The sequence below is a fragment of the Acanthopagrus latus genome, chromosome 1 (assembly GCF_904848185.1).
Source record: "Acanthopagrus latus isolate v.2019 chromosome 1, fAcaLat1.1, whole genome shotgun sequence".
NCBI lineage: Eukaryota > Metazoa > Chordata > Actinopteri > Spariformes > Sparidae > Acanthopagrus > Acanthopagrus latus.
This window is the reverse complement of record NC_051039.1, coordinates 2,636,332-2,662,446: the sequence shown is the minus strand read 5'-3', so window position 1 is coordinate 2,662,446 and position 26,115 is coordinate 2,636,332. Positions and strand designations below refer to the sequence as shown.

The 26,115-nt window shown below is 46.1% G+C and overlaps 1 protein-coding gene across 12 annotated transcripts in view; it reads right to left on the bottom strand.

Annotated features, from left to right (window-relative positions):
* Nucleotides 1-1,589: 1,589 nt before the first annotated feature.
* The window catches only part of LOC119019102 (CREB3 regulatory factor-like), a 36,020-nt gene continuing 11,494 nt past the window's right edge, over nucleotides 1,590-26,115 (bottom strand). For 9 of the 12 annotated variants that reach the window (XM_037097402.1, XM_037097387.1, XM_037097359.1 and 6 more), the window contains 9 exons: nucleotides 25,262-25,341; nucleotides 25,092-25,156; nucleotides 24,875-24,991; nucleotides 23,356-24,133; nucleotides 18,022-18,195; nucleotides 16,780-16,969; nucleotides 13,468-13,541; nucleotides 9,725-9,853; nucleotides 1,590-9,209 (listed from right to left, as the gene is read on the bottom strand). In XM_037097402.1, coding sequence (XP_036953297.1) covers nucleotides 9,094-9,209; nucleotides 9,725-9,853; nucleotides 13,468-13,541; nucleotides 16,780-16,969; nucleotides 18,022-18,195; nucleotides 23,356-24,133; nucleotides 24,875-24,991; nucleotides 25,092-25,100 — 1,587 coding nt within the window. In that variant the 5' untranslated portion in view covers nucleotides 25,101-25,156; nucleotides 25,262-25,341 and the 3' untranslated portion in view covers nucleotides 1,590-9,093. The remainder of the gene's footprint in view (nucleotides 9,210-9,724; nucleotides 9,854-13,467; nucleotides 13,542-16,779; nucleotides 16,970-18,021; nucleotides 18,196-23,355; nucleotides 24,134-24,874; nucleotides 24,992-25,091; nucleotides 25,157-25,261; nucleotides 25,342-26,115) is intronic. The other 3 variants (XM_037097425.1, XM_037097453.1, XM_037097368.1) reach the window with 2 other exon arrangements.

Genomic DNA, 26,115 nt, shown 5'->3' with positions numbered 1-26,115 from the left:
TTTAAATATAATATTCTGTGGAGACAGTTGAGGTAAAATAAATGACGATGATCCTCAGTGAGCAGAAACTTGTTCAGAAGATCTTGTCACGTATTTGTGCTTCATGAAATGTCACTTTCAACATTAACAGCTTAATAATCGTATTGCAGAAGGAAGCAATCAGATATTCGGCCATAAACACATTGCTGCAAACATTAGTTGATCAGTCTTCTGAAAGAAATGTCAAACATTTGTTTCCAGCTGCTGAAATGTGACGACATGCTGCTTTCCGTTGACATTTCCAACAGTAGAGAGTGAGAGAAGAGTGTTTGGGTTTTTGGACTGTTGGTTGGTGTGACGTTTCCCCAGAAAAACAGAACCTGAAGGACACAAAGCTCTGAACAAACGGGTTCCTCAGTGTCTAAAAGATGGTGGTGAGAATAAAACCATCAGCCAAACACTGATTCCATCAACATGATAGACCAAAAGAAACAACAGTGAAGAGGGAAACTAAAGTTCTAGAAATAAATCTCAAACAGAAAACACAGAGAGCCGACTGATGGTGTCGACTCCCTGAAGACACGCGACCACCTGAGCAGGTGAACTGCAGCCCTCTAATAAAACCTCCCAGCTGACTGATTGAGCTCACCTGAGGGAGAAACATCACAGGTGAGCCCAACATCTCCTGACGACCTGAGACCACCATCTGGATAAATCCCTGTTCCCACCAGGACCTCAGGGATCCTCTGATCTCTGTCCAAAATCTACACGAGACAAATGAACGTGATGGACAATGTTTAAGTCCTTCAGTTACCACAAACATCTGTGTCATAATCTGTAAAATAAATCTTCACATCCACGTTTTACTGACGCCGATACTGATTTATCTGTGGTATGCAGATATCAGCCAACCTTCCTATCGACCTGGCTCTGAGTGAGAAATGTTCTGACGGTGAAACAACTCTCAAACCTGAGTTTAATTAACTATAATTGTATAATTTTTCAGAACTTATCATTAAAGGGGTGTAATTCAAATCTCGTGTCATGAGATGTTTAGATTTCTCTTCGGTGAATTCCTTGAAATCACGATCGTTAAACTTGTTTTGTTACGTTTGGAGGAAGAGAAAACAGAAGCTGGCGCTCGTCTGAGTTGGAGCCCGGGTCGTTGTCAGAACACGTCAGAACTCACGAAGGCTCGATCCTCCTCTTTATTCCTTCAGGATCAAATTATCTAAATCAATAAATAAAAGCTTCTTTCATAACCGATGTAGTGACTCCGTCCGACCTGCTGGTGGAGCTGTGGAGCGTTCAGGAACCGCTCGGTCCCACAAAGGAAACTCATCCTGACTTAGAGGTGAAGAAGAAGAAGAAGAAGAGCGACACCTTTAATTAAACTCAGGACACCTGACAGTCGTTAACAGTCGACGCCTGAAACAAATCAATTAGCAGGAAAACGTCTCAGCGGCTGATTATATCAAACACACACAGGCGCAGATTTATTTTAAAAATATACTTTAATACAACAGCTGCATATAAATATTAAAATATACATTATACAGGTGTACAGTACACTCACACAAAACCAAAAAACAAAAAATATTAGGCTTCTATTTGTACGGCACTTCTTGTATTTTTATGTTTTTTTGTGTTGTTTTTTTTTTTTTGTTGTACTATTTTCTTAAAGGTTACTTACTGACGAAGGAATTGTACATAAAGATGTGTTAATGTGTTAACAGGTCCGAAGTATCACTGTAGTAACGTGATTACTGGGTTACTGAGAGACAGACGGAGGGGGAGGAGGGAGGAAACAGGGAAGAAGAGAAGTAAGGGTTGCTGTACAGTATATGACATGGCATCGTGGAATGTTTGCTCATCTCTCGATCCTCCTCCTCATCGTTCAACGTGTTCTCACATGGATCTAAAGGCCCGGCGGGGACGCGATCGCTCGGTCTTTACTCAACAACACGACGCCTCTCGTTGGATGTCAAAGCATCCGGACGTCGTGTTTTCATTCGTCTTCGCGTCCACAGACGACCTTCGACCTTCGACCTCGACAGAAACAACTGACTTGGTTTTGGTTAAAGCTGCGACGTGCCACTCGACACGTCGCCGGTACGTTCGAGCCACAGAGCTCAGCAGCTGCGATTCAAACCTCTGGTGATGTTTTAAAAACCTTAAACTCTTCAAACTCTGAGCGGAAGTGCAACTACTCCTTTAAACCTTGTTAACCTGGACATCTCAGTCAGGCGGTCCGACGGTGCACGACGTCCTTAGAACGGGCCAAACGCAGCGGTCTGATGAGTCGGGTCAGCTCCTCCCTGAAAACAGTGGCGGCTGTTCGAGGGTGAGCAACGTTTCTCTCAGGTCGTAAAAACTTTTTGAACGTCAGAAACTTAAAAAATAGGATTTTTAAAGCTGTGAATTCTCGTAAAGCACTGATTCAACGTCTTCTTGGCTAATATCACGTCAGACATCTCAACCCAGAAGTCTGCAGATCTGAATACAATAAAAACAAGTGTTCGCTATAGAAAATGTACTTTTTTTTTAGTCCAACACTGAAGCTCAGTTCTGAGGCCGTCATGTTAAGAATTCAGCAGCTTCTGATCGACCCATATTCATGTCAGGCTTCTGATTATTTCTGCACATTTCCAGTTTAACACCTGGCCACTTTTAGTTTCAGTGTGGCCCAGTCTGAGTACAGATACGGACCGCTGGTGGATCACAAGTTTGCTTGTTATTTGGCTTGTGACGAACAAAACGACTCTTCTGATGAAAGTCCTGAAAACCTTAAATCAACGCAGGTAGGGATCAAAGTTTATAGTGATGTTATCATTCATATCATCATTCACTCATTCAACATAAAACAAAGACTTAAAGCAGATAAAATAATGGACTGGACTGACAGTCGGTCTTGACTTTCGAGTTGAGTTTACTCTATGAAAACGAGGATTACCGGGAACCAATCAAAACGCTGCTGGTGTCATTTTTTTTGTCGTTAATCTATTTTGTCACGATGAGTCTGCAGACAGTCTGAGTCTCTTGTTAGTGTCCTGGTTGGTGCATGTAAGTCTGTGGCATCACCTCAAACCAGAGAAACACTCGGAGGAAAATAAGAAATACATGTAAAATAACCACAAGTGTTCTAACGGCTGCAGGAAACAGAAGTTTCAGGGTCTTTAAACCACCGTCTGTGTTTTTGAAACATCACTACAGATTTACATTTGATACAGACAGACGCTCAGCTCTGTGATCTGAACGTCAGACATGAGAGGTACAAACTGGAGCCAGCGTCCAGCTCCTCCGCCTCAGGTTTAAAAAGGCGTCACGTGGACCTGCAGGTCGAATCTGACACCTTCCTCCACCTGCCTCCGTCCCAGACGGAGGCCTCCAGGTCAGCGAAAAGGAGACGGGGAGCATCAAGATGCAGGTCGCCGCCTCCTCCGCCTCCTCCTCCTCCTCCTCCTCCTCCTCCTCAGCTGTCAGAGTGTGAAAGAGGGCGGAGGTGATGGAGGGGATTAAAAAGTTTGGGATAAACTATTCCGAGGCCCTGGCTAAGTGCTGCTTCCCCCGTCGCCTTTGAAACCGGAGAAGCCTGAGTGTCTCCCACAATGTGAGCGCTGGTGCAGAGTGGGGACGGGCACCCGGAGGTCAGCGCCGTCCCACCAGTGTAGGTTTACTGATGGCTCTATTCAGCCCGCCGCTCCACCACGCCTCAACGCCCGCTCCCAAAAAACCAGGAGGAGCAGAGGGAGGGAGGCAGGAGGCTTCTCCCGGTCCTCGTCACTCCATCGCTGCTCCTCCGTTTGTCCTAACTCGACTCGACTTAGTGTTTTTCCACGTCAGGGACCGAAGGATTCAACGCAGAGCAGCTCCTCAGCGTCAAACCTTTACAGCCAATGAGGGCGCAACTATGGATCAATTCGTCTGTTGATAGTTTAGCCAGTTAAAAGTGAAATCACACGAGCTCAAAGTGCCTGCGTGGTTTTAATGTCAAACTACATTAAATCTGGAGCGATGTGAAACAGAGACGAGCAGGAAAACTGCTGAACTTCTCTTCAGCGATCGACTCGGTGATCAGAACTGTTGTTTCATCTCTGACTTTGCGCTGATGGACTGACCCCAGATGTGCACCAGATGTGGCTGTCACGTCTCCGTCATCGGAAGCATTTCAAGACGCTGCAGCTCGTTTACGATCAATACTGAGAGAGACACTTAACACACAGCTCACTGAACTACAGTCACTATCATCAGTCTCAGATCGTCACCACAGTGTGTGCAGTCTATTTTATATCCGCTGGGTTTTAACATTTATCCACGAGCGTCAGACCTCACAGACGAATAAAGTTATTTCAAATTGAACTGTACTGAGCGAGCGGAGGGAGATAACTGCATCCTGATCACCGACGCAGTGACACGAATAAACTGTCAGCAGCAGACAGAGACGCTCACGTGTGATTGTTAATGGAGGTTAGGAACGCTACGAACTGAAAATGTTATTAAGTGACAATCAAAGACGGACACAAACACATGAGAAAGTGTCTTGTTTTCAAAATAAAATACACAGTCTGATTAAGAAGCATTAAGATAAAGCTTGTTTCAGCCTCAGTGACGGCTGGACCTCGTAGAGCAGCGACAGACGGGCGCTCTGAGATTAAAACTACAGAAGCTGATGTTTAAAATGTGTTCCTCTAACTTCTAATGTAAATATCATGACATATATCATGTGTCAGAGGTCGATGATTAACTGATAATCAATCGTTAAACCAGCCGACGATTGTCTAAAAATGAGTATCCATCATAGTGTCGCTGATGGAAAGTGTTTTATCCAAATCGAACTGAATCTGCCCACCAGCTGCTCAACAGCTCTTCTGTTTCCACCGGCAGCCATTACTGTCAGGTTGCCGGGCAACCAGCTGAGACTGGAGGGGGTCAGTGGACCCGGCCAAGAGGAAGTCCAGCACGTGACCGGCCTGAACCATAAATATGTTACCTGTGAGCCAGGGTTAGCTCTTCATGCTAAGCTAACTACCAGCGTGTACTCTTTAGATATCAAATTCACGTTGGCTGACATTAATCGTCCGTGTTTGAATGAAGGATCGGGGGAGCTGATGGACGCCGGCTGCAGCTGCGGCGCGACACAGCCGTGAGCGGTGGACATCTGGGGTATTTAATTATTCAACTACTCTTTTCCGGCACTTCAGCCAAATATAGAAGGACGTCCTCTCAATAGGAAGCAGATATTCACAGACGAGTCAGGACATCGCAGCCGAAACGTGACATTTAAAAAACAGATTTCTTCATCAGCAGTTTCACTTAAAGACTCGACATCTGAGGAGCTAAATCTCTTCCGTCTGCGTGCTCGACACTGAATCTGCTCTGAGGGGTTTCAAGCTTTCACTGATGGGACACCAAACGTTCCCCCTCTCAGGAGCAGACGCGACCGGTTCAGGACTGTTTACTTCTCCCTGTCTCTCGTGACGCTGAACAAGGAAGTGATTCAGATAAGAATCGTCCCAATTTATGCAAAGTCATGGTCCATATTAGGTCACAGCCGGTTATATCTGCGAGCTGGGAGCGTCACTTCTGTGTGTTTTAAGGTCCCAGCTGTTCCTCGGCCGAGGTCACGAGGACAGCCACAGAAACGTGACCCCGCAGCGGCCATCTTTGGGTCAGTCCAGTTCCCCCCCGCACTATCTGCCTCCTGCTTCCAGGTACACATAAACAGAGGCTTTCTGGGAAACTGAGTCAGGAATGTGAGCACAGACGAGTGGCCTTGCCAAAAGAGGCCGCCCTGCGTTAAAGCTATACAGTTAAAGGGATATTCCGTGGGAGAGGAATGATGCTACAGTGTCACTTTAAGCCCTTCTACGAGCTCACTAGTTCTGGTAAATCCGGCGTCGTGTCTCGTTTGTTGTTTGGATCTGTGGCAGGAATCTTTGCTGCGTTACAACAGTTTTCTGTTCAGTTCAGTTTTTGGCATATACGTGAATGTACACAACAGATGGCGTGTCGCGTTACATAACGCCACTTTGGAGGGAGGAAAACATCAGGACAAACTTGAGCATTCAGAGTGGAAATCCCTCTTAAACCCAAAGAACTCGTCCTCCGACGACGCGACAGATGGTTCTCGCAACATTTTAAACTTTGTGTACGGTTGTTTTCAGCCGCTCCCTCGCTTTCTGTTTGCTGGTGTGCGAGCGCATGCGAGGGAAGCTGCTGCCAGCATCAGATCCTGCGACTTCCCAAAGCCTCGAGAGACGGAGGGAGGAGGGAGGAACCACTTGTCCGCAGCACAAAGAGTGCAGAGTGCACCGTTGACAAATCATTTTTATTCTACTGGCCTGGACGACCGCGCCCTGGATCATCATTTACAGTAAGATGATCACATGGAAACCTGAGCCGGTTTCTGTGGTGCTGTAATGTGACATCAGAGCCTCCAGCTGCTGCATCGGGCATCGTTTTTTTTTGTTTTTTTTTTTGCAAAGCCACAGACAGATATCTGTCTCTGCACACCGGTGGCAGAAAATCCACAAGGAAACCTTTCCAGCTAAATGCCAGGAATCCTCTGTTTACAGTACACGTCTATACTCACTCCACCGTGAGCAACATTTCCCAGAATGACGCGGGAAACACAAACCTAAACAGGAGCGAGACAAACTGCTCCTGAGTCTCCACAGCTTTCAATACGACCGCGAGCGAGACCTCGAGGAGGTGAAGGTTAACTGCTCCTCTCCCGGTTCAGACAGGAAATGGAGTTTCCATACGAGGAGAGCCGTATGTTAAATCGCAGCGGCTTTGGAACGCAGCCCAGTCGGGAGCTCGTCAAGGTTGAAAAACAGAAGAGGAATGCTTCACTAACAGCCTCTCCTCCGCGAACACTTCCCAGAGACGATGTTCACGGAGAGCGCTGCCAGCTTCTGATCCATGTGTAGGTTTTAATCTGAAAGAAAAACATTTTGGTTGACTTTTTTTTGTTGCTTATTTTTTTTGGCTGAATGTGTGATCGGACCCAACGCAGGCCTGCAGGGGTTTCTTTCTTTTTTTCTTCTCCCCACTAAGTGAAGTCAAGTGAGGCCAAGCTGGGAGCAGTAGTCATGGGTTACGCTTTACCTTGTAACAGGGTTCAAGATCAGGCATAATAACACAGGTCCCTGTGGCTGAGAGCTGCAGGCACTTCAGAAAGGCGTCATTATGCAAACAAACTGCCTATTACAACAGTTCGTGCTCGCAGGCCAAAACCCAGTCAGCAGTTACCGCCTGATGCCTCCGCTCAGGTTTGCATTGCTTTTTTTTTTTTCATTTTTCCATCGAACAGCAGCACCGCTGAGACAAACCGAGACCACCTGTGGAAGCGCCGAGCGCCCACAACGAGTCTCTCAATCAATATCTGTCTTCAGACAAAAGGTGCCAAGAGTCTTTTTTTTTCTCTCTTTCGGAGGATCTGAAGCCCTCTTCAAAGGTGCTTGGTTGTTTGTTTTTTTACCACAGTGCAATTCAAAGGGTCCTTGACTTTTTTTTTTTTTTTTTTTGTCCAACAACATTTAGAGACCTTGGACAGATCGGTCTTCAGCTTCAGCAAAGACCGCAAGAAGAAGAAAGGCAGATTTCTCAAGACTGACGCCCACTCAGTGAGCCGTGGCATCGCCAGATTACAACAAATAAAATCAGAGTAAAAAAAAAACAAAACAAAACAAAAAAACAAATCAAACGTATTTGCTTCCTAGATCTACAAGTGTTTTTTTTTCTCTATTTGTCATTGCAATTCAAGGAAGGTGCGCTACATAATCAGGTCAGGGGTTGAGGAGAGGGCTCGGGGGACACTTCCCTTTTGTGGGTAAAAATAAAAGCCACTGCAGATCAGCTGAAGGAGCACCAGGCTGCAGAGCGTCAGTCACTTCCTGTCCCTCACGCCACTCACGCTCTCTCAGGTCCATGATATAGTGCATTTAGGTGAAGGGGGGGGAATTAACCTCCGTCGGGTAAACGCCGTCCTCGGAGGACGCGTGCGGGTAAACATGACAACAATCAGAATGTTTCAGTCACTTTCTCCCAGAACGAGACGACGTGTTGATGGTTGGCAGCATCTGAAGCGGTTTTGGTGTCCGAGTGGTTTCAGCAGTATCACTTATCTTTGGTCAGTTTGGATTAAGGTGCAGTTTTTTTTTTCCCTCTCGTTCAGTTTTGACTCTGCTTACGTTTTAATGGGGTGAAGGGCTGTTAAAGGGGGAGGCGGTGGAGGGGGGGAGGGGTGGAGGTGGGGCAGGGGGGTGGGGGAGGGGTGGTGGTGGGTGGAGGTGGGGGGGTTATTAAAGCTCCAAGGACTTTTTCCACAACAATCAGGCCGTTGTTTCCATCAACAGCTGCTCTGGCATCAGGACTCCATCACTTGTTGTGTGTCACAACATTTACTGACATTTCAGATGGCCGATGCAATCTGAATGGTATGCAGTGCTTCTATAGGAGCCCGGCCAAACACAAAAACACACACACACACACACACACACACACACACACACACACCAGTTTCTTTGTCTTCCAGGCCTGGGCTCCTCCCACTTCCTTATTTTAGCACTTCCTCTATCCTCAAATGCCCCCTCGCCCTCGGCTCACTACCGGTCCCCTGCCGGCAACTACGACCATCTACAAAACAGTGCAATGTCTATTCATAGGCACACTGGGATACAAATACAGCACACAGAGGGAGAGAGGGACTCTATACACACTCATTCAGTATGTTACATGTCCAACATGCATGCACACACACACTCTCTCTCACACACACACACACAGACATAACACAGAACACACAGATGTCAGCAGCGGCAGCAGCAGCTCCGGCCCGGTGGAGGAGGTGGAGGAGGAGGTGCAGCCTGCAGGGACAGAGCGGTGAGCTCGGCTGCTGTTTGGAGGACCGACGGGAGGAGAGCAGGAGCAGGGAGGGCTGCTCCGTCCTCTCTCCCAGCATCTCCACCTCGTCATCTCTGACTTCCAATGTGTACAACATGAGAGTGGAGGCGGTGCGGAGAGGCTTGGTCATTTCAGGTTGGTTGGTGGTGCTGGGAGGGGAGGCGGAGGGAGGAGGAGGAGGAGGAGGAGGCGCGAGGCTGGGTGGGTTTAGCCCGCCGCCTCATCATCTCCTTGCGGTGGATCTTTGCGCTGGTTCTGACCGCTGGCGCTGGCCGCCAAAATCCTCTGCACAAAGTCTTTGGTCCGCCCGGCGACTAAAGGACCTGCAGTCAGTCGTCATGGAGATAAATTAGGAGGTGTGACAGGAAACATAAAAGGACAAGACAGGAAAAAGATTGTCACAAAGAGAAAAGCAGAACCATGTGTGTTTGTCAAAATATCCAACTGAAAGGATCAACACTGTGAGCATTCAGTCGTTATCTACCCACCAACATGTCAACGGAAAGTGAAGGTGAAGTTTTTTTAGTCCGCTAAACATTTCTGGAGCTTCACAAAGTATCTGGGGTCAGAAAACAAACAAACACAAACCGGCTCAGTGCAGCTCGTCTGGTGTCCAGCAGCCTCGAGAGTCTGAAGTGATTTGCAGAGACGTTATTTACACCGTCTGAAGCGTGTCGAGGGTAAAAATAACGTCTTTTCAACTCAATCTGGGATCTCGAGGCTTCCGGAGACTCCAGAAATGTTTTGTGGAGCACGAAACTTCACCCGACTCTCCATCAGCACGAGGCTGAGCAAGACGTGACCGTGTGCATTTAAGTTGGTTCGTGTTCTCTCTCACCGCTCGACTCTCGCAGGATGTCTTCCAGGCGTTGGGTCATCCCTCGCTCGTCCATGTCCTCCTCCTCGCTGCTCTCCACCCGCCGTCGGATCACCTCCTTGATCCGCAGCAGAGCTCCCAACAAGTTCTCTGTGGGACCGAAGACAAAATGAGGAAAAACAATAATTTTCATTTCAGAAATACCAAATGCTGAAGTCACAGACTGACTGATTCACTGATCTCAATAATCTGAGGAGTATTGGCTCGTTTTACTGGCAAACCATCGATGTTTATCGTTGTCTTTACACAAAGCAGCCTCACCAGAATCTCGCCAGCTTGATTCTGACGAAGCAGAACACACTTCAGTAAGTAACGAGGTCCGATAACCCGCCCGAGCCACGTACAGCATTTTGTTCCTTGAGAATTTAGACCACAAAACAAACAACAAGCAGCCGGCGCCTCGCGGGACGGAGACGATGTTTGTTTTGAAGAGCAGAAAAGAACGAACAAGAAAAAAACACAAAGAGAACTTGCAGCAAACAAACTGCAGCGAACGTGAAATGTGACCAGAGCAGAACAGGGCCGACGCAACTTAAATACCTCGAAGAGCATTTGAAGATGCTTCTGTAAAGTTAATTTTGAACATTACATGAGTGAGTGAAACACACAGATTCATCACTGATCATCTTGACTGAGATATCTGCTGCTGTGATGGTTCTTCAGTGGTGGAGGGGAGCAAAGTTCTCTGATTCAAGCTTTTCAAATGTGAATATTTTCTGGGTTCTTTCCTCCTCTGAGACAGTAAACTGAATAACTTTGGGTCGTGGACAAAACAAGACATTTAGTTACGTCTTATTGGACCTTTATAGAAAATCAACCGAGGACTTAAACGACAGATTGCTCAATTATGAAAGTAACTGAGACACAAGTGATTAGAATCAGGTGTTGTTTCCTTTAAAACGCAGCGTTGCTTCATTGCTTCCTCCGGCAGATTTCCTTCCTTCAACACTCTCTCGCCCCGGAGCTGAACTGTATCGACTCATCCCTTCAGTCTTTCTTCAGTCAAAAGCTCTGAGTGCTCTCCAGGTCCAGATTCTCATGGTGAAGATGGAGGTCGTCAAAACGCTGAGCAACGGGTGAGAATACTACATCATATCAGCTGAACGATTAGAGCGAACTGCTGATGCTTTATTATTTTTTTTTAACTATCAGACGAGTGATCAGAGACGTAATCATCTGGACAGAAATATAAGCATTCTGCATTTTGAAGGGGCTGAGATGTGGAGCATGCAAACATCTGATAAACACTTCTTACGGGATATTTTCTAACGTGGCAGCTACTGTACGCTGGCGCCAGATCAGCTGTCTCTTCTCGCTCCAAAAACAGGATTAGCTCGCGGCTCATCTCTGCTGCTGCCGCTGCTGATGGTGTGAATCATCAGCACCTTCTGTGATTTCTGGCCCCTCCCCCCTCCACCCCCGTGTGGGGTCATGTGACCCGATGGCGCCATGACACCTCTCCTGTCAGAGTGTATTATTCTCTCATGGATCCGATTCCTCTTTAGTCCGGCACTCGTCTCGGCGGGCGTGTGTGTGTGTGTGTGTGTGGGCGAAAGGATCACGGTGGGTCTGAAGTGATGCACTACATTCTTCTGTATCTCTGTCACACACACACACACACACACACACACACACACACACACTGGCACGAGACCAGAGGTTTGAAGGTTTCAGTTGAATCTGCTGCTGTAAAGTCCGTAAAGTGTGTTTCTGTAAAGCCGAGAGAGACGATGGAGAAAATGGGTGAATGAGAGAATTTAGACAAAAAAAAAAAAACAAAGAAAGTCAGAGGAGGGGGAGGAGGAGGCCAGGCGATGTGTGAGGTTAAGCCCTGTGTGTTTTGGCTTCCTGCCAGTCGAACAAAAAAAAAATGTTTGCGGGAGCCACAACTGAAGCTGCAATGAAACGCCGGTTCGGGATCAGGAATGACTGGAATGTTTAAAAAAAAAAAAAAAAAAAGGGGGACAAAGGAAGTTGGACGCTGCATGGGGGTTGAATTCAAAGAAGCCGGAGCTAACGGGAGGAGGAGGAGGAGGAGGAGGAGGAGGAGGAGGAGGAGGAGGAGGAGGAGGAGGCGGCGGCGGTGGCTGACAGATCTGGCAGAGGAGAGGTGTTGATTATCCGGGAGGAGGTGAAGTCACCCTCCTCTGGCTTTTCCCTCGATCCTCGAGTGTTTACACGCTCCTCTGCGATCTTGTTATCATCGGCGCTCCGTGGTAACCTGATTTCTAGAAAACGCTGTCTTCAAAGCCGCCCCCTCGAAAAAAGATGCTTTCTCCGTCATTTGTAGCTTCATCTGTGTTTGATTTCTTTTCTACGTGGAGAGGTCGGAACATGTCAGCTTCCCCACTTCACGCTGTGGTTTCTTATTGCTGTGCGTTGGAGAACGGACCGCAGTGGAAATGAGCCATCAGTGATTTTAACTGCTGCTGTGTGTGAAATAAATCTCAGTTAAGCATTGAAGTCAACTTGGTTTCCTTCACTAAAGAAGTCATTAATACAGCAGCGTGACCTGACATAAACTTTAAGGATAATTAAGTCACTTTTACACTGACATTAGTGAATACATGCAGGTGTTTTAAAACAGCAGACGAGTCTTTCTGGGTTTCTGCTGGTGTGTCACTTTGGACGCAGCAGAAATGAAGGAACAATAAAATATCTTTTACATCCGTCCCTCTTTCAAACTCAGCGCCGACTGAACGATGTTTGAGTTGGGGGGGAAGCAGAGATCTGGAAATTCAACTCACGTTCATGCCGAAAATTAGCGTGTCCACCCGGATGTCACGTTGATCGGAGGTTCAATGCGATTTACACTCCCACTGTGACACTGCAGTGTCATTCAGCCTGATAATGAAGGCTGGCTGGGTTTGTTGTCTCGTGTAAACGGGGTGTAGTAAAAGATAAATTCCCATGATTGTAAAACTCAGACAAATTCACACAGTGAGAAGAAACTGGGTTCTCTCCTCCTACAGAGAACGATCTTTTCTTTCTATCTGAAACAAAGAGCAGCGTTCCTGTCGTCAGAAAAAATATAAACACGCATTTGAAAAATCACAATATCCTCGAGGGACAGGGAGCAGAAACGCTGCGTCACACCGCAAATATCAAACATTTATCCAGCAAGACGAAGCATCAGGACGCGTGTGACGGAAACGATGGTGGAACTCCATCAGAAAGGAAAAGTTAAAGATGGCGGAGAGACAAACAGCTCAATCACATTTTCATTTAGGTGATAAAACACTTTGGTCTGAACCAGAAGCAGCTCTGCATCAGCAACACGTAGTCTGATCATCACCTGCTGGACGCAACACATCGAGTTACATCGCTGGCGTTAAACCCACAACCCCGAACGCCATCCGACTAAACTCCAGTTTCCAGGATAACTGAAAGGTTTTCTATCGAGCGTCTGATCGGTGTTGCACATGTGTGACTCTCAACAGAGATGAGAATCGACGGGAGAAAGAAAAGAAAAGATGTATTTATCTATTTTTGGCATTTTACTCGCCCAGAGGAAACCATTATCGTTGAGTCTTGATGAGATTCGAGACGTACACAATATCATGAAATATGTTAGCTAACCTTATTTCCCTTCAGGGTGATGAATCATAAACCTCACCACCGTCAGGAAAAAACACCAAAACTTGTAATGAACAAAGCAACAACAGCAGGAGTTTCAACATGTTGATGGTGACATCAGCACTGACCGTACTCCTGGTTCAGCCCCCACAGCTTGATCTTGTTGGCTTCGTGCTGGGCCTTCTTCTTCAGCCGGCAGGCCCTGCAAACAGACGGGAAAGAGAGAGCGTTGTCAGTCTCTACAACCAGAAACTCTTGTCGTTTCCTCCACATGACTCACGTTAGCGTCTCTGCTGGTTTTCACACTGAGAGCAGCTGGCGAGCGATGAAGAGGGAGATTTACCTCCCCTCATCCCTCCTCTCCTCCAGCGACCATCTGACACCACGGCTCTGAAGTGAAACGGACGCTTTCGGTTTCAGATTATTTGGGGGTTTGAAAAATGGCAGCGAGGAATGAATCGATCAATGCACGTTAAATATTAATGCGTCTCAGGGGGACTATTCTCTGGCAAGCCTGCAGTGAATTTCTTATTTTCCTTGCAGCTGTGAGTCAGCTGAATTAAACTTTTAGAAAACAAAGCACACGCAGGCCGGCAGTGTTTCTCTGCATGCTGAAATGTGGCATTTAGCCTCTCAGCCACGTTTTACTCTTCAGTCTGCACCACAGTCCCTGCTGGTTTGTGGAGGATGCAGACGACCACATGACAATTTGGCTGCTCGCAATCATTGCAGGGATGGGACTGATAAAAGTACAGAGGATGTTCCAGTATGAACCACAGTTCTTTACCTTCCCACAAGCCCCCAAACACTAAGTCAAGTCAAAGAGTTCCTGCTCCAAGTTCAAAATCCACAAACAGCCTGAGAGGAAGAAAAGCTGTTCGTGGAGAAGCTTCACCTCCAGCTGTAAACGGATATAAGTTGCACGTCGACTGAGAAGAAGAATCCAGCGGCCGCCTGAAGGGAGGAAAACATATTCTCCAAATTAAAAGCTTCTGGTGGTTGGATGGAAAAATGGTAGTTGTGAAGCCAAACCTGGACTTTTACCTGTTTTATGAGAACAAACCTGGCAACCAATCATGTGATGAGAGGGAAGGAAAGACTGATGAGTCAGTCAGGAGCTCTGAGACAAACAGTTTGATTCATTAACTTTAAAAGGAGCGCGACAACATTAAGATCGACCGTCTTAACGAGAGTTTACACCAGCAGGTTTGATTCATACATTTATTTAAGATGTCAAGAAAAAACACTTAAAACCTGAATAACTAGACCGAAATATGACCAACGAAAACGGCGGAGTGGTTTTAAAATAACCTATCAGCACAATTATAATAAATTTTAGCTGGAAAATATGTTTTTAAAAGCAGTTTTCCCAAATTAGTGTTTACATCTAAGATTTCAAGTGTTAGCCACATCGCTAATACAGTGAAACAACACTAATATAGAGATTTTTGGCCTCAGCAGCACTGAATCACATTTATCAGGCTGTCAGAGTTCACAGAAGTGAAGTGTGGTTTAATATTTTGCTGCGTCTATTAGCCTAGCTTAGCACAAAGACTAGACTGCAGGGGGGAAAACTGAGCCTCCATCACAAGAAGAAAAACAATGCTTCCCAAAACCGTCTTGTTTACATGTCATATAGTGACGACCGCGAGCCCGCCACAGAAACATCCCAGAATAAACCTGGTTTTTTGGTCAGAGTGCAGAAAAAAACTGAGAACTCGGGGCAACACAAGGTCGATCTGTTGTCGGATGCGTTCAACTGCGACACATTGTTTTCTAGTTCTGTTACACGTTTATATTCATGTATTTTGGAGACGGTTTCGTCCGAAAGCAACATACTAACAAGGAACAGGAGGCCAGTGAGAAGCCGGTTCAACACAGAGAGGCTAAAAGTTACTTAAGTGCCAAGAATCTTTCTAAAGGTCCAGAGACCGAGCGACCAGAACCTGTCAGGAGCAGGTCTCAAATACTCCAATATACACATACTCAGACATAAACACTGAAATTTTTTGTTTCTGAGTACAGTATCTTCACCCCGGAGGTGGTTTTCCAGCAGTAAACGTGTACGGATCCACGCTGTACTGTGTCTGTGGACCGGGTCTGAGCTGGGCCACCAGTTCCCGCCTGCTTCCCGTCTTTGAGCGAAGCTAAGCTAAACATTACTGAACACACAGAGCTTAAACTGGTTATCAGTCTCCTCACGTAACTCCCGGCAGCAAAAAGTAAACAATCATATTTTTTCCAGGGTGACGCTGCACTCTTACAACTCCGGTCACTGGGTCAGAGGCTAAAAGAGCGAACGGTGCTTTTATTTGAGCCTCCGGACGAGCTGCTGAGCTTCCTGTTCGGCCCGGGGCAGGTGGCTTCTGACCAGAGCTGAGAAGGAATGCGAGCGACTGGAGGCGGCGCTGATAATCCCACAGCCGACTCTGATCCGCTCTGAGGCCGCCACAAGTATGACACTACAGAAAGAGTCTCTTCAGAGGAAATTCCTGCATATCAAATTAAAAAATGAACCCAGTCACATTACAGGATGAGTGCAGCGCGCTGTTCGCCCCCTACATACCCTCAGTGCTCGTACTTTCCCCCGCAACTGTTCTCTCTGATGGTGTGTTTGTGTTTAATATACTGTATGTTTAGAATAATAAGATATTCCCAGAGTCCCTCTTCTCTTTAAAGCGCCTGTGATGATGTCCTTTTCCTCCGTCTCCTCCTCCTCCTCCTCCCTTCCCTCCGTCTCTCCACAGATGAACTTTCTGTGACCCTCCACTAACTCCTCAATCCTGCCCTGATTTCCTCCTATTCAGCCTTCCTTCCTCCATCCTGCTTCCCTCCGTCTCATCTCCTCTGTTGTTTTCCTCTGCGTCCCCCCCATCTTCCCTTAATTTATTCCATGTCCAAAGTAAACTCATTGAAAAAAAAAGAGACAATCAGTTCAAAAATACCTTTGTGGCCTACATTTTTAAACCATAGTAGGAGGATGGGTTTTAAAAAAGGTCATGTTCGGTGCGGTGGTTCTCTGTGTTCCACCGGCGAGGGGCTGAAACGCTTCCCGACACTATAAATGCGCTCTGGAATCAAGACCGTTTTCCATCCAGTCTAATCAGCCGAGCCTTAACTTGCACTGAGATTAGATATTTTTCTCAGCGTATTCTTCTCCCTCCACGTCCTCCAGAAGCAGCACACAAAGGTCAACAACTGAAATGCACCACGTTTTGAAAACCTCTTGACAAGGCTATAGATTGCACATACCGAACCACAGAGCCCTGCAGGATTCTCCTCTATTCATTTCTTTTTTTTTTTTTTGCTGCAAATGATTTACAAAACACTGAAAACCTCTCAGAAATGCCTGCACACGCCAGACCGATCGATACCGAAAGGTCTCCTGGGCGCTGACTTGGTGCAGAGGATGTAGGAGGGCAGTAAGTGGAGTCTCGTACCTGGAGGCCAGCTTGTTCTTCTCTTTACGGGACCGGGCTCGGGCCACGGCGGGGAGGTCGTTGACCGGGCCCATGCCGTCGATGGCGGCGTTGAGCTTCTGTAGCTGCTCCCCGATGTTATGGAGCTTCTGGGGGTTTGGTGTCAGGTCGCTGGCGTCAGTCTTGCGAGCTTTGCGCCGGCCTTTTTTGCCTGGACAAAGACAGACAGAGGGAATTCAGTTCCTGTTCTTTGGGTTTATCTTTACGACACTCATTAACCCACCAGTGTTGCCCATAAATCCAAAGTATGCAGTGCAGCTCTGTCACCAAGAACAGCTTTGTCTATTCTCATTTTCATTACTGATTAATCTGCTGATTTTCTTGATAAATCAATTAATTCTTTCGTCTATAAAAGGTCAAATAATTGTGGAAAAATGTTCATCGCAATTTCCCAGAGACACAAAGCGATCAAACAGTCTAATTCTAAATCATGTGTTGTGCGACACCGTCCTTGATGGTGGCAAAATGGGATAATTTGCAGGAAAATGCCAATGTTCAAATAGGGCTTCCTAAATCAACTGAGTCCAAATATACATTGTGTTCAGTTCACTTTGTGTTAAAGTTCAAGTTAAGGTCCCGTCGCTAAATGTCGATCTGTCATCATGAAATGCACAGTGAGACATCTGGATGCAGCAGCTTGCAAAATGGCATCCTAGCTTTGAATATCCCGATGATGTGACGAGAGAAGCAGTCAGAAATATATAAATATGTTCACTTTACCGCGGTCCTTTGTGGTTTTATGATCCTGGACTACAGTGACGGGCTGTGTCGTGTTGAACACTGGCTGCTGCTCGCTCAGCTCCAGTCGCGCCTGACGTAAGATTCACTTATCAGGGAAATGCTGAAAAATTTAGATTTTGACATCAAAGTTGTATGTAGGGCAAACGCCTGAGGGTCCCGATCCGATTCGTGTCACATGAGAGAAAAGAAATGGGACACTTTCAGCTGCAGTGTGAATTTTCGTCTTAATGACTCCTGCTGTGAGAAGCCTTTAAATCAGAGGGTCTTCATCGCTTTTATCTCTGCATGAAGACGGCTGCAACTAACAATTAATTCATCACGTATCTTTATGATTCATTAGTTCATCTGGATGCCAAATTACAGAGCTCCACGGTCGAGAAGGAACAGTATTCTGACCCAGTAATGGGCATCATTGTTTCAGCACGAGGACGGTGATCGAGCCAGTCGAGTGGTGTTTCTCACCCTCTCTGCGGTACAGTGTGCTGGGCAGAGTGCTGGAGCTCCAGGACAAAGACCAGTGGACGTCTCCGCCCAGTTTCTTCTTCGTGGCCGTCTCTCGAGCTCGTCGGTACTCCCAGAAACAGCGACGCTTCGCTGGGCGCTCGCCCGGCTGCCTCGCTGGCTCGGCCTCCACCTCTGATTAAAAAAAAACATGGACACATGCACAAAGAATTCAGGATTCGTAAAAGCTTTGCAGTCGTGTCGCTAATCATCAAGTAACAAAGTGGAACATTTGTTGTGAATTGGCTGTAATTTCATGATGTGAAAATAAATTCAGACAACAAAGAACAAGCAAGGGAAAACTCTCCGTAACGACTTGACACGAGGAAGAGATTTATAAAACAAGATTACAAGTCTGTAGCTGCCCCACGAATCTCAGCTCTCACAAGAAACAATTACTCTGTGGATAAAAAGTAGACAACTTTGCTATTCTTGGATGCTCAGCAGAAGTGGGTCAACAATGTGAAGTCTGATTTAAGATATCTGCAGATGAAAGCAGAGGAAACCAAAACAACAGAGAGCAGCAAAGTGTTCTGGGACTTCAGCAGCAGTCCTCTCTGGTTTAGAGACACAGTCAGGGAAGGTGAGAAGAAGTGGCAGGAGATCCAAACCATCAGCATTTACCCTCTAATGATTGTGACCATCAACAACAAACAGCAAAGAAATTTAGCTTTTCATAGCATCTGGTTAGCAGGAAAAGTGTTCTTGGACTTAGGTAGCAGTCCTCGATTATTTGGCCACACAGTCAGGAAAGGTTAGCAGAAGTGGCAGGAGATCCAAACCATGAGGATTTACCGTCTAAGACACCCAGTTCACTGGAATCTGTTTGTGTGAAAAAAGGATTTGTGTATCTTCAAAACGATCGAGACTCATCCTCTGGATACCAACACTGTGTTTTTTAAAAACAACGTGAACCCTGTGACTTTTCTAGGAAGTTTACAAATGTCAGTTTCTCTTTTTCGCTCCATCTCTCTCATCACGTCTGATCGTATCTCCGGTTTATTCTTGCACTGCACTGATATCACAATGATCTGTGTGTGCAGCGCTATGACAACTTTTAGTTTCACCTGCTGTGATCACTGACAGTCCCACAGATCTGGGTTTAAAGTCCGTAGTTTTTGGCCTGAATCTGCCAATATTCAATAGCTCATAGAAATAACAATTACTAAATGTAATCTGGTTCAGATGTTGCATCAGGGTAATTTCTGGAGAAGCAGTGATGCAAAATATAGAATCAATACTGTTGGTTGTTTTATAAACATATATAATAAAGAAAGCTAATTCCCATCCATCATTACGGAGGTGGACAACATTGACAGCCATGTGTAAGATATTTAATCGAAGAGAAATGCACCTCAAGTTAATATGACAGATGAACCCTTAATCATAACTGACAGGTATTAATGTTATGTTTGCGTGGTATGAGCCTCTAATCCACGAGCTGTATGTCCTGACAACAAAGCTCCCACCAGCTGAAACTGCACACATGTGTGCCGCTTCGGAAGGCAAACACCTACAGCCAGCACACAGACGTCACACGAGATTAGCCTCGGGCGCACAGAGCCGTGAATAATGGCATCATAAATAATACAACATGCAAAAGCTCCACCGGCAGGAGCAGAGAGGAGGCGCTTCTTCAAATCCAACCCGAAAAACACACACACACACACACACACACACACACACACACACACAGGCCGCAAATAATGAAAGAGTGGCCAGATTAAAAATACGACTGAAAGTTAATAACCATGAAGTCCTGTCCTCGCCGGGGCACTCACACACACTCACACACCAACACACTCACAGATGGCTTATGTAACATCATGGCGTCTGGTCCAGTGTGCAGAGAGCGAGCGCCATTGTCTGCACTCTCCCCTCAACTCCATCTTTCGCTCCACGGCTATGCTCTGATCTCCTGAACCTACACATCTGTCTGCGACACACTTTTTTTCCATCCATCACACAGGCCCCCCCCCCCTTTTTTACAATTGCCACTGGGCTAAATGGTGAGAATAGCTCACACACTGCCACAACAATAGACGGTGACAATGGTTGTCTTGCGACAGTGGAAATGTGAGCCGGGATGCTGTTTGACAGCGAGCCAGCGACCTCTCCATTACCTCGCAACGAGACGCCCGAGATTTGTTTATCTAAAGCGGGGACGATCAGAGCCGGGGAGAGCCTGGGAAGAGATGCTTATCTCGAGTCAAGCCAGTTTACATGTATGTTATCTAATATGCATGTTTATAATTTGTGTCCTGCGGTCTGGACATGAAGTCACCTCTGACATTTAAGCCCTCCAGTTGATGCTCTCTGACCGAACAAGCAAAGCAGCAAGACTCATGTAAAGATCAGAGTTCAGCTCATTCACGTACACGGATGCTGTTTTAATGCATCAACTCTGACAAGAAGTCATGTTTAATGTCCGTCTGCTGATTCACACAGTAACTTCAAACTATAATCTAATCAAGCGGAAACTCCAGTGATTTATTATTCTATTTACGACCCAGAAGAGGAGCTGAGATATCCTGACTTACAGCCCTGTAAGTTAAAGAGACAGTTCACCACAACATCAAATATACATGTCTTTCATTTGACCTGTAGAGCTGCTAATCCATTCAGATTGTTTGGTTTATAGGTGGCTGAGCTGTGCAGGTATCAGCAGCCTTCTCTCCAGAACAAGGGAGTCAGATGGCACGAAAAGATATATTTGAAAAAACCCAGCAGAAAAAGATAATCCACAGACCTTGTTATGCAGAGTTTTACTTGCTGTATCACGGCGCAGAAGCATCTGCCCACAGACGAGAGGCTTACTAACTCAGCTAACAAGATACAGCGAAGAAGGACGCCATCAATGTTTAAATCTCGGGTTGTAGCTCGAAAATTCCTACATGAAACTGCCCACGACAACATCTGTGTGATAATCTTGAGTAACCGGGTCACGAGTCACCATCTAGTTCCCTTGTAACGGAGGGAGGGAAGACGTCGCTGTGGCTGATATCCCCAAAACACTGCAACTCAAACCAAAGAAGGACAAGCAGCTCTACAGGCCGGAGCAAAAAATATGTATTTTTTTATTACGGGGTGAGCTTCAAGCACCAAAAACACTGGATCCTTCAATTCCCCTGAATGCAACTGGACATCGTGTCTTATTAAAACGCTACGTGCTGGGCAACACTCTCATCTTTCTGACTTCATAATGCAGGTTTTTCAAAAGTTTGTAGCCACAGAACAATTTATACAACCGTCTTCACAGACTGGTAACTTCAGTCTGTTTAAGAATTAGCCCACAGCGATGGGTTCAAGTCAGTTTTTTTCAAGGATTTCTGCATTTTACTGCTATGAAAAAATAAATCATGTGCAAAAAGCATGTACCAATCAAATGATCTTCTATCACTGTGGCTTTATTCAACTTCTCTAAATATTATCCAGGAATAAAAAAAAAAAGAAAAAAAAAAGGAGCCATTCATTCAATGAATTCACTGGGTCACAGCCAGGATTTATAGAAAACACTGTGCACAATGGTGAGAATAAAAATCTAGTGGAGAAATACCGAAGGACTTTTTCATTTTTATTCACTTTAAACGCAGCAACGCTTTAGATTAATTGAGTCTAAATACAGCTGTAGAAGGTCAGCGACCCTAGAGAGTAAAAAAAAACATCAATGAGTCCTCAACCGCAGCTAGACGTCTTTTTTTTTTTTCACATGTCAGCTTTGGTGAATTGATTCCATTTGGTTTTATAAATTGTTTATTATTCTGTAAACTGCATCTTGTCTTTACTGTCCAGAACGGTTCATAACTCTTCTACAAAAGTCCAAATAAACATTTGTTTCTTTGACAGTTTTGCATCGTTGTTTTAAGGACTTTGTGAAATGTGAAATCTTGTTACTGTATATATGTATGTTTTGAGATTAACATCAACCTTGTGTTTAAGATTCAACAGACAATTTTCTGATTCTGATTTCTGATTAGATGTTTCGTGTTTGAATTCTTTAACAACTAAAGTCGACGTTTGAAGCGACAGCATGACTCACTGGAAAACCTTTGACTCTCAATGTGGCTGAATTAATTATTCACTTTTATTATGATTCCTTTTTTTTTTTAATAGTTTGTAGTCAGTTCAGTGACAGTTTGTCACTCTGAAACTGAAAATCTCTTTATCAGTATTTCGATATAGCACCACGATCATACGGACAACTATCAGTGTTTTCAGAAAATATTAACATTTATAATCATTTGACTGTAACGAGCCTTTAAAACCAGGAGAAGACAACACTTATGACGATGTAAATAAAGTCCCACACAACGATACAGACGCGACAGTACGGCCACGAAAATGTCTCTGCACGTAGTGAACGTCTGTGTTTAATGTCAGACATGTGCACGACAAACGTCTGTCAGTCAATTAATCAGCCCATGCTTGTTTAATATCACTTTCCATCCAAACGTGTTAATGAACAGATGTGTTTTGGCAGCATGTGAATATATAATCTGTAGGGAGGTGAAGGGACAGTAACTGTGTTTGATTAGTTTCATTATCAATTAACTGATTAAACTGTCAAATTGTATGAACCAATCTGTTTATTCTGACCCACAGTCCAAACCTCCAAGATAATCAGCTGACTGCGATATGAAGCAGCACATCCTCATGTTTAAGAAGCTGAAACGAGCCTTTCTCACCAGAAGGTGGTTCAAATGGTCGATCAGTTATGAGAATAGCTTCAGGTTTTCACTCATCAGGTTTAGTTTCAGCTCTGCGGTGCACCTACCTACAGCTTCTGTGACGGAGAGGTGTAAAGAAAATAATGAGGCGAGAAAATAGATATTTTTTTGGTAATGAGACACCAGCTGAACACTGCAGTCGTGTTTGTGTTGTCTTCAGAAGCTGCTTAAAAAAAAAAAAATCCAGTTCGACTGTAACGGTCATTTAACAATGTGTTCAGACGTTCATACCCTGTTTAACAAGTTCAAATACAAGCCCCCGCTCCCCCGACACAGAGCGAGCAACGTGGAGGTTACAGATGGTTTTTGAATACATGAAGAGGCTTCATCCCTCAAAGACGGTTTCATAACAGTAAAAATTGCAGCCACTGAAGCGGTATGTTGTCCGGGAATTACACCCGCAACTTTGGTATTAAATTTGCCTTCTGCTCAGCCAACCAAGTCTGAGGTCTCGTCTGGACCCGAGACAGATTCAGATGGTTTCCGTGTGGGCAGACGGCTGCTGGCAGCGCCGCGATGAGCCGAGATGTCCTCGCAGCACAGACACAAACTTTAAAGCACAACTCACCACATTCAGTTTCTGAGGAGCTGGAGAGTTCAGCCTCCGCCGCCGTCTCCTCCGCTCCCTCCTCTCCATCCTCCTCCTCCTCGTCCTCCTCATCTTCCTCCTGCTCCTCATCCTCTGGATCTAGCTCAGTCTTCGCCTGGCTCTCCTCCCTGCCCCGCGCCTCCTGCTGCGTCTCCCCCACCCTCACCCCCTCTGTCTGGGAGTTGTGACCGGGCCCCGGCCCGAGCTCCTCTCCCTGGCTCAGGGAGTAGTTGTGCTCCTCGCTGCAGTGCTCCAGGGCCAAACCCGCTGCAGCCGCCGCCGCCACCACCTCCTCCTCCTGCGCCACCTGATACACCTCCACCGTGCGCTCCCCTGACATCCCCCCATCCTGTCCTCCCCCGGCTGCTCTTCCTGCAACACATAACTCCCTCTCTGTCGTCGTGGCAACAGAGATACGCCCCTCCTCCCTCCCTGCGGCGGTGGTCTGGACTTCCTGGGTGACGGGCGGTGCCGTGTGTCTGTTCCTCCTCCGCCTCTCCTCTTCCTCTTCCTCCTCCTGCTCCTCCCGGCTCCTCCCCCAGCGGCCCATCAGGACGGCTTCCTCGGAGCAGGCCAGCAGCTCCCCACCCACCCCGAGGCCCAGCTTGGTGTAGCGAGCCATCTCGTCCAGCGCGGACACATCCCAGCGCTCGGGGTGCAGGTCCTCGCCAAAGCCACCGTCGTCCACCAGGTCGCTTAGCAACTCAAAGGGCCGTTTCCTTGGCGATGCTGGAGAGCCCAGCATGAGGAGCACGCTCTAAAAGAGGACGCAGATTTGATTAGGAACAAAAAAAATAGATGCCTGATGCTCCCGTATCAAGTGTCAGCAGGCGCTCACAATTATATACAATATTACAGAGGGAGGTGAGGTTTAAAATATCTGCCCGCTGTTTTGTAATTAAACTCATCATTCCAGGCGGCAGTTCAGTCTCTCCGGGAGCTTCTTCATCACAGAGGGTGTATAAAACTGTTTACTTTAAATCATCATCATTATTTTTGTAATGTATAATTCAATTGTCGACACAGACAGCTCCGTCTGAAACCTGATGCGCTCCAGCAGTTGTGTCTGTATATTGTTACAGGTGTAAACTAGCATTCCTGCTAAAACCTTTCATTTTTACACTTTGCTCATTATGTGTATTTAATAAACTTGTGTTGTTTTGGGGGTTTTGGTTGCTTCATCATGAGTTAAATGAATGTCGCCATCGTGAGTTGGCATCCATTCAAAGTATTAAAATCTGTTTTCCCTCCGTCACATTCTAAAATCAGACGTCACAAAGACTCGATTCCGCATCTGTGATCGTAAAAAAACAAGCGTGTGACAAAATTATAACCCCGTTTTTTCATCCAAGCAGCTACTTTGACGAGTCACATATGTAAATAATGAAATGAATGAATGCTGCACTCCGTTTATCATCTTTCTGGGAGATGAAAACCTCCCCAAGAGGACGACTCCCACCAGATAATGTTGTGATAGTTCCGTCGTGCGTCGTCTCACCTGGTCGTGCTCGGTCCTGCCCCCTTGTGGCGACATGGCCAGAGGGTAGGGGCTCAGCAGACCCCTGTGTCCCCCGTAGGCCTCGCCAAACGCAGGCTCCATCCCATTCATACCCGGCTGAAAGGAAGGAAACACACACACAGAGTGAGAAATCGTTCAGAGGTGACGGGGTGATGACGACGACGACTGCAGCTTTGGTGCGACGCTCCTACTTTACCTGAGGCATGCCCAAGGCGGGAGGGTGTCAGGTCACGGTCACAACGTTGGTTCAAGTGAGTTCTGCTGTGGGGAAAAAAAACCACACAACCACACAAATGAAACACAGACGAGAGAGGAGAGGAAAAGAGGAGCAGGAAGAGGAAAAGGGAGGCGCGGATTTTCATTTACCTAAAGGTTGAGAGTTGAGAAGGTCAAAGGGGTGGAGCTCTGTTCACATGTCGCAGCCCTGCAGCTCTCAGCCTCCCAGCCTGCACAGGGAACAGAAAAGGAAAGGAGGGGCGGCGAGGGAGGAAATCAGACACGGGTTCAACGCAGGTCACGCTGCAAATTATACAGCAATAAAGCAGTGAAAGTAAACACATCGAGCCAAACCGTAGAGCTGTATGACAACGTGAGCGTGGAGAGTCTGCAGAGTGAGCACAGTGTGGACAGTCAGAGTTTAGTTTTCTTCATGCGACGCAGCACGAGCGAGTCAGCTGTCACTGAATTCAGTTTAGTCGGGTCGGCACAATAAGAAGAGACGACGGCAGCGAAGAAGATAAAACACGGGTTTAAATGTGTCATATCAAAAAGCAAACCTGCGAATCTTCCTTAGATGAACGCACCTTTGTGAATCTCTCAACAGAGAAGTGTCGGCCGTCTTTTGTTTGTTTACCGCGATGTTGTTTCTGTGTTTATGAAGTTAAACATTAATGAGGCTCTTTGTTTTTTGTGTCTGCTCAGCCATCCTGACTATTGTTTCTTACATTTGCTGGCTAGTTTTTTTTTTTTTTCTATTAATACATCTATTTATTCAACATGAAACAGAAACACGCTGCCTCCAGAAATGTAGGACGTATCATTTCCTGAGAAAGACACTGCCAAGCATCGGCAGTTAAAATAGCTTTTTATGCACCGGATAAAGGTGGAATTTTCTTTTTCTTTTTTTTTTTTACTGTCTAGTGTAGCAAAATGTTCGTGTAACATCTGTAGATAAATATGTGGATAGTTACCGACCGGCGTTTCTCACTTGGGTACCGTGT